This window comes from Molossus molossus, unplaced genomic scaffold (genome assembly GCF_014108415.1).
Source record: "Molossus molossus isolate mMolMol1 unplaced genomic scaffold, mMolMol1.p scaffold_m16_p_9, whole genome shotgun sequence".
NCBI classification, from domain to species: domain Eukaryota; kingdom Metazoa; phylum Chordata; class Mammalia; order Chiroptera; family Molossidae; genus Molossus; species Molossus molossus.
In genome coordinates, this window is record NW_023425403.1 from 63,103,788 (window position 1) to 63,117,698 (window position 13,911).

A 13,911-nucleotide genomic window follows, 5' to 3' on the forward strand; every position below is an offset into this window, starting at 1 on the left:
TATTAGCCTAACAAATATGTACTGAATGCTTTCTATGTGCAAGGTCCTAAACTAGGGGCTAAGGAAGACACAAAGATAAATAAGCTCTGAAGGAGCTTCTAGGACAGTTGAAGAAAGAAGACAAAAATTACTTAACAGAATTACCACTGTATGAAATTACTATGATTTTGTATGCATGCCCTTATGTCCCTATGTTTTCATGCACTCTGGCTATCTTTTAAAAAAATCAAAATGACATCCATCTGTCATTTAAAGTCCCAGAAAAAAAATTCATTCCTTCACCATTTCCTTTCCCCTCTACTAGAATTAATTTACCTCCCCAGATTTTTGTTTGTTTGTTTGTTTGTTTTTAACAGAAGGACATTCAGAGAAGAAGCACAAACATAAGAGCTAGTAAGTACACAAAGAGGAGGACAGGACTTAACGATATTGTCAGGAATATAAATTTATACCCTTCAAATTGAGAGTCAAAAGGATTAAACTAATAGGAAACAGGATGCATTGGCAAATATATCTCTAAAGCATTTACTTAGAAGGGGTTAGTAGAATAACTTGGAACAGGGGACTCAGCAAATGTTACATTTTATAGCTAACAATGATAAGATCTTTGGTAGATATGGCATTTCCAGATGTTATACAGACATAGTCACAATTATAGTTTCAGGTCATATTTAAAAATTATCTATAATAATGTAAATCTGGGCAGAAAAAGATAAGCCATTAAGTGATCACTCTCAAGAGATAAGAGTGCACTTTTAGAAGGAGTGTGGAGTTAACAAAAAGATATTTAAGAAAAGTATAATGTGTTAAGATTTGACTGAGGTAATGTTGAGAATACCTGACTCTGGCTTGTGAGTACTATTGTAACTGTGAATTCTCTTTTCACAGATAAAAAAAAAAAATGTAGTAATTTACGACCTGTCTGTTGTACCTAAAAGCTGTTTTAAATAGACATAAATCCTAATGACAAAAAAATCCAAAATAAGATCACCAATGGGTCTTTTAACCCCGTTGGACTTCTGGGCCTTGAATTCTGAATTAATCAGCACTGTCCATGGTAAATCTTCACGTTGGCAGCACACACTTTGGGGAAAGGTAGCAGGTGTACATAACACTCATACTCTGGAGGTGGGCACATTCCTTCTTTCAGGTCCCATTTCTCCCACCTGAAGAGAACCCTTTACCTGAAGCCAAATGTCTGTAGTTGACAGCCTGCCTAGCACTCTCCTTACTCCTCAAGCTGCTAGTAAAACCCGGAGAAGTGGATTTATTTCAGATTCCGAGCGGCTCCACCGCCCCACACCCAAAGCTCTGAAGCTGAAGGGAGTGGTGGAGGAGAGGGGGTGGGGAGGGAAAAAGGCTGGAGTTACTGAGCATGTGCAATGAGTGGCGCATGCCCATTGCAGTCGGCAGCTTCCCATTGCGGGTAGTCCTGGCGGTGAGAGCGGTGGCGGCGGCAGCGGCACCGCCTCCTCCTCACACTTCGGAGGTGGCGGGGTTAGATGAGCGGCCCCAGTAGCGGTGAGGGCGGTGCGGGGGGGAGGAGGAAAAGAAGGAGGAGGAGAAGGAGGAGGTCGTCGCTGTCTTTGTAGTCTCTGGGCTGCTGGAGCGAGAGGACACCGCTGGTGCCGTCGTCGTTGGAAAAGGGCTGTGGTTGTGCTCGCGCTTGTCTGCCTGCCCGCCGGCGGGGACCAGGCGGCGGCGACGGCGAGGATGATGATGTGCGCAGCGACTGCCTCCCCTGCCGCCTCCTCCTCGGGGCCCGGCGGGGACGGATTCTTCCCAGCCGCCACCATCTCTTCCATCCCGGCGCCGGGGGCGCTGTTCATGCCGGTTCCCGAGGGCTCCGTAGCTGCCGCGGGGCTGGGGCTGGGGCTGCCCGCCGCGGACTCCCGGGGTCACTACCAGCTGCTGCTGTCAGGCCGGGCCCTGGCGGACCGCTACAGGAGGATTTACACAGCTGCGCTCAGTGATAGGGACCAGGGAGGCAGCAGCGCTGGGCACTCGGCCTCCAGGTGCGTATCCGGGTGCCCTTCCTTGTGCCACATGCGGCATGCGCGCCCGTGTGCGCGCGTGTGTGTCTACGTACGTGTTTACTGAGCTACCTTTCAGCAAGCGCTTGATGCTGTCTGATAGAAACACTTAATTGAGATAGGAGTGTGCGGTGGCAGCAGTTTCTGCTCTTAGTGTGTGTCTTTGTGGGTGGTTAGCGAGGGTGGGAGGGTAGCGTGTGATGTTACAGAAGAGGTGATGGTGCTTGTCGGTTATGACACGTGTGTGTATTGTTGAGGAAGGCGGAGGGCTGGGTAAAAGGTACGAGGGTAATACATGAAGAGAATTTGCAAGAGTGATGAGGGCAGTGGCGTTTCCAGTGTCTGTCGCAATAGTATTTGCACGTATTTCTCACCCCTCCCATCCCCCATGACATTCCGTCCTCCCCTTTCTAACTCCCCTAAAAAAATCTGCCAAATTTGCCTTTCACTTGGGCGTGGAATGGAGTAGGTTAAGGATAGTGTGTGTGTATGTATGTATGTATGTATGTATGTATGATGTATGTGTGTGTGTGTATGAGTTTCTGATAATCAGGCAGTTGGATGAGGCATGGGTTTCAATTTAAGATTATTAAGCAAGAGGGATACAGATGGAGATTTGTGTCAATGCGAAAGGTATTTGATTCAGATCTTGAGAGCTGTACTTCGATAACTGGTCTTCTAGAAATGTGGTTGCAGCTGCTCTTGTGTTCTAATGTCCCATCAGCCATTTCCCTTCATCTTGTGTTCTATTTCGTCTGTCACTTATAGGCTTTAGAGTAGAGTGGGTTTGTGGGAAAAGGGGAACACTGAAGAACTTCAAAATAGGACAGCTGGTAGTGTTCAGCTGCCAACAAATAGAAAATTTGAATAGCACCTAGTTCTCTTCCTAGGGTCCCTGCACCTTTAGCTTCTTTGATGTAGAAGATGTTAAATCACTTTCATTTTCTTTTTCTTAAAATATGGGTGTCTTTTTGCTGAGGGCTCTTCTATTGTTTTTTTTTTTTTTTTTTTTCCATGCCCTTACATGCCACACACCCTGAAGGGTGGTGACTGACTTGTTTCACCAGCTTGGCTTTAACAGTGGTATTTGGGAGTTGGCATCATCTTTTTTCTCACTGCTTCTTGCAGTACATGGGGAAAGCATTGAAGGATTTTGTTAAATGTTACAGAGTTTACTGTATTTATTGAATGTGCAGTTTGTTAGGCAATAACCAGATGCCATTTTCTCCCATTATGAAAGGAGGTAGGCTGTAAGTCAGGTGTTGAATTTTTACCAGTGTGTACTGTGGCTCTTATCTGTTGCAGAGTTGTAAAGGTGGAGCTTTGTTCATACTTATTCTGGGTAAACCAGTCTTCTTGTTTCTGTAATTGTTTACAGGATTGGGCACATGAATAGTTTTATCATATGGATATAAATGTGTGTAACTATCTTTTGCTGTCTAAGCTGAAGGCCACAATGGCACAAGTCTGTTTCTTGCTAATGTTTTTGAAAATAGCACAAAACCTATTAGACAGTTTGCTCTGATAAATAGGTATAATTTTGAGCTGTGAGCCTCGAAATTATTGCACTGTAGGTACATCTTTACAAAGCTCTGCCAAATAATTTGAATTTATTTTGTATGTTATTTCCAATTTATATAATAACTTGTGACTGGTATAGTTCTATTTTCATTTTTTACTACAATACTTGTGTAATAATGCAATTTCTATATAGCTAGAACTGTATTAAAATTTTAGACAAAGTTGATACAGATTAACCACATATAAAAATTTGTGGATGATTTTTAGTCTCTGGCCCATTCTTGTACAGGCTATCAGTTAAAATTAGTGAAGAATTAGTTTAAGTACTGTATTTCTAGAAGTACTCATGGAAGCCAGCCTTAAGTTGTATAATATTGTCTTCAACTGCTTGTTCAGAACGTTATTGTTTATTATCATTAACATTATTTTTTTCTAAATCATTGCCAGCAGCTGTTCTTTATTGAGGATTTGCTTAAAAGTTCAATCATGTTTCATATTACATATAATGTGGAAAGTGGAGGTGGGATTAGGAATACTGGCTGAGTTAGAGGAGCAGATGAGATGTTTCAGAGAAAGAATAGAGCAAGAATACAAGATGAAGCTCTAGTGAGCATGAAGTTTAAAGGATAAGAGAAAGGAGACAGTAAAGGAAGCTTTAAAAAGATAAAAATATTAAGAAGAGAACCATGAGATAGTAGTACCTCTGCTCCTAAGAAAGTGGAAAGTCCACAGCAGTGTTAAATGCTGAAGTCAGTGAGAACACTTTCCAGGTCACAGATGACTTTTGAGGAAGTGGTCATAGTAGAGAGATCTGGTGAGGAGTCAGTGGGAGATGTTGAGGTAATGGGGAGATTACCAGGTTATCAGTAAATGGAGAAGGAAAAATGAAAGAAGTGAGGGGGGATAATTGATGGGGAGAGGTCAAAGGGAGATCTCAGGGACTGGTTTAAGATGACAGGTGGAGAGGTAAGCTGTTGAAAAAAGTTAGGAGCTAGTCTTTCTTTAATATTCAGGGGGAGGAGGTAAGTGTTTGTAAATATAAAAACCAGGAGTTTTTTGAGGGTAAGAATTATATCCTGTTTATTTTGGTAATACAAATATCTAGCACAATATTTGGCATCCATTCTGTAAATATCAAGTGCTTACTGTGAGCCAGGCACTGTTTTAGATGCAGAAGATACAGCATTGAGCAAGATAGACAAGGTCTTTACTCTCTTGGAACTTCCACTCTAGTGGGGAGAAATAAACAACTGATAATATCAGGTAGTGTTAAGTAACTTGAAGAAAATAAAACCAATTTCATGTGCCAGACGATTTGTAGTGAGGGGAGGCTATTTTAGGTAGAGTGGTCAGGACAGGTCTCTTTGGGAATTGACATTTAAGTTGAATTGTAATAATAGGAAGACAGATCTAGAGGAAGAGTCTTTTAGGACATTGTAATAAAGGCTCTAATGTGAGAACAAGCTTGTGTTTAAGGAACAAATATCAGTCAGTGCTGAATGAATCAATTACCATGGATTATGTTTTAGGTACAGTAGAGAAGTTGAGGGATGCAAGCCTAATGGAGTTAATGACTGAAGGCATTATGGTGAAAGGGTAAGAGCTTGGATTCTGAAGTTCCACTGGTTTTAAATTGGCTCTGCCACTTTTTAGCTGTGTGACTTTGGGTATGTTACATAGCTTCTGTGCCTCAGTTTTTAATTTTACTTAATTTTCATATTGAGATATAATTGGCACATAACATTATATTAGTTTCAGGTGTACAATGTAATAATTCTGTTTTTGTATATATTGTTAAATGAATCACCATAGTAAGTCTAGTTAACTTCCATTACCATACATAGCCTAATTTTTTTTTTTTATGATGAAAACTTTTAAGACTTATTCACAGTACTTTCAAATATAAGGTGGGGCAAAAGTAGATTTACAGTTGTTCATATGGAAAATAATACAATAATAAATAAGAATACAAGAATAAACTCTGTTTTGTGTACTCACAATTGTAAGCCTACTTTTGTCTCACCCTGTATAAATACTATTAAAACATGTATAAATACTGTCACCTATAGTCAACAGGCTGCACATTGCATCTCCATGACTTATTTATTTTATAACTGGAAGTTTGTACCTTTTGACCATCATCACCCATTTTGCTCAATCTCCCCTCCCTGGCCCATCCACTCCCCTGTGGCAACTACCAATTTGTTTTCTATATCTGTGAGTTTGGTTTTTGTGTTTTAGATTTCATACAATATTTGTCTTTTTCTGTCTGACTTGTTTTACATAGCATCATGCCTTTAAGATCTGTCTATGATGTTGCAAATGGCAAGATTTACTTTTTTTTTAATGGTTGAATTGTATATATGCATCATGTTTCCGTTATCCGTTTATCCAGTGATGGGCTCTTAGGTTGCTTCCATGTCTTGGCTATTGTAGAGGATGCTGCAAAGAACATAGAGGGAGGTACAGTTGTCTTTCTTTTTTTTTAATCCTCATTTGAGGACATTTTTCCATTTTTTATTCAGATAGAGCAGGAGGGAGAGAGAGGAAGAGAGAGGGAGAAACATCTACGTGAAAGGGAAACATTGAGTGGCTGCCATCTGCACGACCCAACCAGGGCTGGGGACAAACTGACTGCAACTGAGGTACATGCCCTTAGCGGGAACCGAACCCAGGTCTCTCTGGACCGCAGGCCAATGCTCTAACCGCTGAGCCAAACTGGCCAGGGCATAGTTGTCTTTCTGAGTTAGTGTATTTGTTTCCTTTTGGATAAATACCCAGAAGTAGAATTGTTGGATCATCTGGTGATTCTGTTTTTAATTTTTGGAGGAACCTCCATACTGTTTTCCCTAGTGTCTGCACCAATTTACAATCCTACCAATAGTGCACAAGGGTTCCTTTTTCTCCAAATCTGCACCCACAGTTGTTATCTCTTGTTTGTTTTGATAACAGCCATTTTAACAGGTGTGAGGTGATATATCTCATTGAAGTTTTGATTTGCATTTTCCTGATGATTAGTGGTATCAAGCACTTTTTTTCACGTGCCTGTTGGCCATAAGTATGTCTTTTTTAGAATTCTTTAATTGGATTGTTTTGTTGTTAATGAATTTTATGAGTGTGTGTGTGTGTGTGTGTGTGTGTGTATAAAATGAAATTTGGATATTAACCCCTTATCAGGTATATGATTTGCAGGTATTTTTTCCCATTCTGTAGGGTGCCTTTTCATTTTGTTGAGTTTTTTTTTTTTTTTCCTGTGCCAAAGCTTTTTAGTTTGTTGTAGTCCCACTTGTTATTTTGCTTTGGTTTATCCCCTTGTTTTCTTATGTAGATAATTATGAGAATTGTTTTTGTAGATTAAATGAATCCATATATGTAAAGTGCTTGGCACATTAAATGCTATTAAATATTAGTTATTGATTTCTGCTGAGATTGAGAGGGCATATGGAATTTGGAAACTTAAAGAAAAGGCAAGGATCATGTCTTGCTCTTTTACTTTTGGTCTCAGTGACTATTGAAAGTGGGAATAACTATTTCATTTATTCAGTCACTGAATAAATATATTTTCTATTAATGAACCATTCAAAATTAGAACATTCAGTTGGGGAAGGAGACGGAACAGGAAATAAACAAGGGGATGTTTGATCAGGTCTGTGTGTGAATGGCAGTGTAACATTGCATTTGGGAAAAACCATACATAGCTCAGTGGCTAAATCTGCTCTGGATGCATACTACCTTAGTTCAAATCCAAGTTCTGCCTTTTTCTGTCTTATGTTGGGCAACTTAATTATTATTCCTTTGTCTGGTTCTTTACTTGTAACCTTATCAGTATTGAAAGGAAATTGTGCCTCTACATGCTGCTTATTAGAAAAGTTAGCTGTCGTCGTCGTTATCATTATGATTATGATTATTAAAGCCACATATTTAAAATTCCAGTCAGCATGCTATTGTAAGTTTTTCCACTTAAACGAGAAATGGAAAAACTGCTGGTTGAGTTGATTCAAAGTTTAAGTGTGGGCTCAAATTTAAAAACAAAACAACAATAAAAACCCCAGAGCCTGGCAGCCATTTTTGCAAAGGGGCCTCTCATGCAAACTGCACTTGGTGGAGAAGCCTGTGTTGAACTGCCTGCCTCTGCACTGAACTGCCTGCCTGTACTGTGTTTCTGCCATCTGCGCCAGCCCTTATAAAGTTTTGCTGGAATTCTATTTCAACCAAAAGGATTGAGGCTTTCTCCATCTGCAGCTCTAACCAATCAGAGTGGCTCTATTCTGACCAATCAAGACAGTGCCTTTTGGACCAATCAAACTGCAGGGATTTGGAGTTCTCATTTGCATGAGCATGGGCTAATCAGAGCCCAGGGGCAGGACTGCGGTGTATAAGTCAGGTCCCCAAAAGTATGCTTTCTCTTTCCACTGAAGAATGGGTCTTTCCACTGGGTCTCCCTGTCTGAGCTGAAACAGTGAAGATGTCTCCGCAGAGCAGAGAGAAGCCGACTGGCATAAACAATAGAAGAGAGAAGACCAACACGGAGTGTGGCAGACCCATGTAGTACAAAGCAAACTGGTGGGAGCAGAGCTGACCAGACCAGAGCAGACAAATCTAACCAGAGAGGGGCCTGGTCCCAGGGCCCTTCTACAACTGTGTTGTTTTCACAATTGAGCTGTTTTACAATGGATTAAGTTTCCTTTTTCACTGTACCCCTTGCCCCCCAAAAAAGTTGAAGTGTGATGAAAGGTCAAAGAAAAAAAATAGGTGAAGGTTTTGGTGACAATGATTGACCATATGGTAAAAAAGGAAAGTGATGCCAGGAGGGAACTGATACACTGGGAGATAAAGAGTAGTTAGGGTATCTGGGTTGAAGTGTTCCAAGAACAATGTTAGTGGAAACAGTAGAGGATATTGTGGTTAAAGGGGGGAATTGCTTTTCTTCTCTAAGCTAATCTACTCAGTTCTTTTACCTGCTTTATCTTTTTGTTGTTAAAAATGGTATTTGAGCCCATCATTCATATACATGGAATTTTGATTGTAATAGGTTAAGCTGTCAATTAATACAATAAAAGTTCAGGTATTACTACTTGGTGCTAACCACTGACCCTATGAAGATTATTTATAAGACCAAGTTTCTACATTTCAGTTTATTGTCTGGATGGGGGTGAAAGATAAAAAGGCAGGTACTGATAAAAGTGTTAAATTAATTCACTAAGAATGCATAGTGTATTTTGACAAAGGGATGGCATTCTGTGCTGGATCAAAAGCATGAGGAAGAGGTGAGAAAGCACAGTTTGTGTGTAGGTAATGGTAATTCCATTAGAGCTTAGAATGTAGGTGTTATGAGGGAGACTATTGGGAATTCATTCTGGAAATGGAGACTGTAGCCAGAGGGCCGGGAAGATTGAACAGCAAGGTAAGAATTCAGTTTATTTAGTAGACACTGATCGTTTTGAGCTATGAAGAGAGATTATTGTAGGAGTGTTTTAGGAAGTGATGTGGGATTGAATCAGTGTATGTATATCTCTGTAGATAGGTAGTAATTTGTTTCCTATAGCTGTTACATCTATGGAATTCTATATCAACACATGTTAAAACAAAAACTGTTCTGTTGGTGTATTGGTAGGTAGAACTATGAAATGAATTACTCTCTTAGCTTAAAATAAGAGAAAATCTTGCATTTGGGCTTAAAAAGTAAATGAAAATGTTAATTTAAAAATGCTTTTGCATTTTAAGATATTTGCTTAAAAATATCAACAGAATAGTGTCACTGTTTTATTAAAAAACATTGAACATTCAGGTTTTTGAAGAAGAGGGTTCAGTTAAATCAAGGTTTAATTTACATACAGTAAAATTTGCCCTCTTAAAAGTGTTCATTTGAAGGGTCTTAGAACCATCATCACAGTCAAGTATAGAGCATTTACATCACTCCAAAAAGTTTCTGCAGTTATTTTCATCCTCCTACTCCTAACCCCTGGCCACCACAGACCAGTTTTCTGTCACTTAATATTTTACCTTTTCTAGAATGTCTTATAAATCTAGTTTCTTAGGGGCAGGGCCCCAGATATTGTTAATTTCTCTGTCTTCCCTCCCCATATTCCCTGTAAATGGAAGTTAGGCTATAAAGCTTCATTAGGTTTTGGTTTAACATTTTTAGCAAAATAAGTTTTGTTTATAGTCATGGATACTGCATATTGTATCCCATCCAGAGGTTGGTTGAGGCCATCAGAGATTCTCAGATTGTCTCACTGTTTAATAATGCTCAGTCTAATTACTTGGGTAAGATGGTACCCATTAGATCTCTTTTCCATAAATGTATGCCTTTTCCATTTGCAATAAGCACATAATCATAGGTAATGCCTTTTGCACACTGTGTATATCTTTCATCTAATGGGTTTAGCATCCTTTGATAATCCTTGTCTGAGTTGATAATTTTATTAGGGCTTTTAAAATGATGATTTTTATAACTGTCATTTCTTTTATGTTTATTAGCTGGTTCTGCAAAGAAATGTTTTCCCTCATCAACTGGTGATGAATTGTAGTTTCTCCTAAGAAATCAGGGTAAATGATTAATTCCCCCCCTTCGTTAACCAAATTGGTGTAATAGTCCAGTAGTAGTGTAGCAGGTGCTGTGGTTCACTACCCAGATCCTTTTGTTCAGGTATAGGTTCCACTAGCTGTTGTGAATATTGGCAGCTAAAACTGATTGCCTCCAAATCCTTCTTCAGGCATTCCCTATAGCCAACAGAGCTGCTTCCCTCAAAATCATGCTGCTTCTTTAGGGTCAGCTAGTATCCAATACTTGTTTTATGTGAGGATATACATACCTGACTCTTTTACATAAAACAGGATAACTTTGAAGATCCCAACTCTGGAGCTCCCCATGGGATTGTCTGAGGCATTGCACTTCAGCTCCTTTCTCTGTTCAGTATTACTTCCTTTACTGTCCCACTGTTGTGGATTTGGAGGGCATGCTTCAAAAAACTTCTGGTATGCAAATCTCTATTTCAGAGTCTGTTTCCTGGGGAACCTTAACCAAGACAGTTATGGTACCAGGAATGGTCTGAGGAAGTAGACTTTAAAATAAAATTTTGGGGCTAGATTATCTGCTGGCTGACTGGCAATGTGTGAATTCCACTACTGGTTATAGGTGGACCACGGATACTAATAACCCTTGGCGTACCCTGTAGCTGTGCAACTGTTAAAACTTTCATGAGTGGTGATTTGGAATGGGATTCCTGTAGAAGGAAATGCATTGGTGGGGGTACAATATCTTAGGATTTTGAGAGGTTAAGTTATTAATTTTTATTTTTTGTTAATCCACGCCCAAGGATATTTTTCCATTGATTTTTAGAGAGAGTAGAAGGGAGGAAGGGAGAGAGAGAAACATGGTTGTGAGAGAGACACATCGATTGGTTGCCTCCTGCATGACCCCAACTAGGGGCAGGGATTGAACCTGCAACTCAGGTATGTGTCCTTGACCAGAAATCAAACCCATGACCCTTTGGACTGTGGGCCAGTGCTCTAACCACCGAGCAAACTGGCCAGGGTGGGAAGTTATTATAAGGGATATAAGGACAGTGTAATCAGATGGCTGTTAGTGAGTGACATTGATAGATTGGAGACAGACAATGAAAGGCTGAAGGTAATGGGGAGCAAAATGAGAAACATAGGTGATTTCTTTAGTATTATGTAAAGAAACTCATCTTTTGTAGTAGGAAGAAAGAAAAAGGTAAGGATTAGGCCCAAGACTTAATTTTAAATGTAGCAAAGCTCCCAGGTGGGTTGAATTCTTAGCAAGTCTGCTGTACCAGTGTCTGTGCTCTGTATTAGAAAGGAATGAGGGCTCTGATCATAGAATGGAATATCTGAGTTGATGAAAACTTTGAAACCACAAATTATCCTGGGTCCTCCGGGCTTGCAGAGGTGGCCTTTTTCTTCTAGATAGAGGGTAGTTGCTTGAAGACTGTACTGCTCCTACTTCCTCCATCTACCCTCGTCTTACCTACTGCTATCACAAAACCAGTAATTAGAGGTAAGTTATAACAAAATCTATTGGAAGGTGCTAGCCTGCTAAGGGAGGAAAGGGACTGTATGTATGTGCTTATATGTGTACACAGACAGAGATTCTCAAACTGTGTGCTGAGGCACCCCAAAACACCACAGTAGACACACATGAAGACCATGGGATATTTCAGAATTTCAAAGGAAACCCAGAAACATTTGTTGTGGACTACTAGCTTGAGGTAGTTCACATTTTTGACGTTATGTCATGTTACATTCCTTTTGAGGATTTTATATCTTTTCAAAGTTAAATTTTTGGTACTTGCTGTGATAGAAATCAAGCACTGCACAAAAATGAGTGTGGAACAGGAAAAAGTGTGGCATGTTTAATATGATTCCAAGTTTAAGAAGTTGTTCAGTGCCCAGAAGGTACACATATCCTATTATTAAGTAATTGCAATTATTTAAGAATGAAATAAAAGTATCTGTTAATATTTATGCGTATTATTTATTCAAATGGCTATTAAGTTGTTAGGATCTAAATTCTTTTTTTTTATCCTTACCCAAGGACCTTTTTCCATTTTTGTTCAGATGGAGTGGGAGGGAGAGAGAGGAAGTGAGAGAGAGAGAGAGAAACATCAATGTGAAAGGGACACGTCGAGTGGCTGCCTCCTGCACAACCCCAAGCGGGGCGGGGACAAACTGCAACTGAGGTACATGCCCTTAGCGGGAACCAAACCTGGGTCTCTCTGGACCACGGGCCAATGCTCTAACCACTGAGCAAAACTGGCCAGGGTAGGATCTAAATTCTTATTGATTATTTGGATCTAATTACTTAATCAACACTACTATTAGGCATTTTTATTTTTGGTCTACAGGTGTTGTGGAAAAATTACTGATGATAGCTGTGCAAGGGCTCAATAATGGATTCTTGTTTATCACTACTGATCTAGCAACTGAGCTACTGAAAATCCAGCCTGACAATAACCATACAGTTCTGTTTTCTCATTTCAGTCAAAATGTTTCATCAATCATTTTGACTGGATTTGACACATATTCTGAGTATGAATTTGCCTTTCGAACTTGCAAGAGCTCAGCTAGTGCAGCTTTTTGAGGGCTTACAGAGTATTGGATCCACCAGCACAAGGTCTTTTTAATATTATTTCAAAGTAAGGGACCCACTTTATATAGAGCAAAGGAGGATCCATGAGATCCCTTTACCCCATCATGTACCTACTCCCCCCACAAGCTTTTAACTTGTAGAGCAGTAAAACAGTATTTTGATGGGACCACTGATGATGATAGCCTGGAATTTGGACAGGATAGCCTGCAAGGATGGGGTCCCATCGTCAAGTGTTCCCAGTAGGAAGAACACATGGAAACAGTACTGGTTCTGTGATCCTAGAAAAACATGCCTTGTCTTTCCCTGTTGTTAATGGGTTCTTGGGGTACCACTGGAATAAGCATTTCTGGAAGTCCTCACAGGAGGATGCGATATAGTAGAAAGCTTTATTTCTGTGGAATTACATCCCTGGGTTTCCAAAATCCCATTTCCCTTAGTCCAGTCATAGAAGAAATGTAGCTGGGGTTTTAGTAAAACTAGAAGCAAAACCAGTGTCCACAGAGTTTCCTTTCCATGTTGGAGCAGGGTCCTGTACAGCATTAGGTCAGTCGCAATCTATTAGTCTATTTTGTGTAGGAGTCCGCATGGCTGTGGGCCACATGGGAGAACGTCAGAAGCCAGCAGTGAGCTGTGAGCCAAAAGTGCCAAGAGGAAACAAGATCATAAGAATGTGTGTTTCTTAGTTTAAGGGATTATACATCCCAAATTTTCATGTGCTTGCAGTGGCCATCTCTGTCCTCAGGTGTGACTGACGGGCAAGTATCTTTCCTATGCTATCCCAACTTGACTGGGCATGTGTCTATCTTTTCTTGTCCAGTCCCCTTCTCCCAGTGTTTTGCAGGGACCATGCTTACCATGTCTGGCCTTCCCTTTGCTCCTTTCCTATTATTAATAACTAGCCAATTACAATGGTATAATTCCCTGCTTAGAGAGAAGGAACCTCTTTGTGGTCTTACAAAGGATAAATGGACAAAGATCTCCACTTCCTCTAGCTGCCTCCTGCTGTCAAGGGGCATAGTCCTGCCAATCCCAAGTTTCAGAGGTTCTCCCTTTCTGACGGAGGAAGGAGTAACAACAGGGAAGGGGCATTTTCATACACTGAAGAGAGATTTTGCAAATTTGGTCCCGGTCAATCTGGTGTCCCTGGAAGGTGACATAGGTTATGTCCAAACATTGGACAAGCTGACATCCTTGTTGTATTCTAGAAATGACAGACTTAACATGAATGTTAAAAGGCAGAAT

The 13,911-nt window shown here is 40.2% G+C and overlaps 1 protein-coding gene across 9 annotated transcripts in view; it reads left to right on the forward strand.

Moving 5' to 3' along the window:
- Nucleotides 1-1,467: 1,467 nt before the first annotated feature.
- Nucleotides 1,468-13,911, forward strand: part of MYCBP2 (MYC binding protein 2) — a 297,109-nt gene continuing 284,665 nt past the window's right edge. For all 9 annotated transcript variants that reach the window (XM_036249657.1, XM_036249659.1, XM_036249660.1 and 6 more), the window contains exon 1: nt 1,468-2,015. In XM_036249657.1, coding sequence (XP_036105550.1) covers nt 1,714-2,015 — 302 coding nt within the window. In that variant the 5' untranslated portion in view covers nt 1,468-1,713. The remainder of the gene's footprint in view (nt 2,016-13,911) is intronic.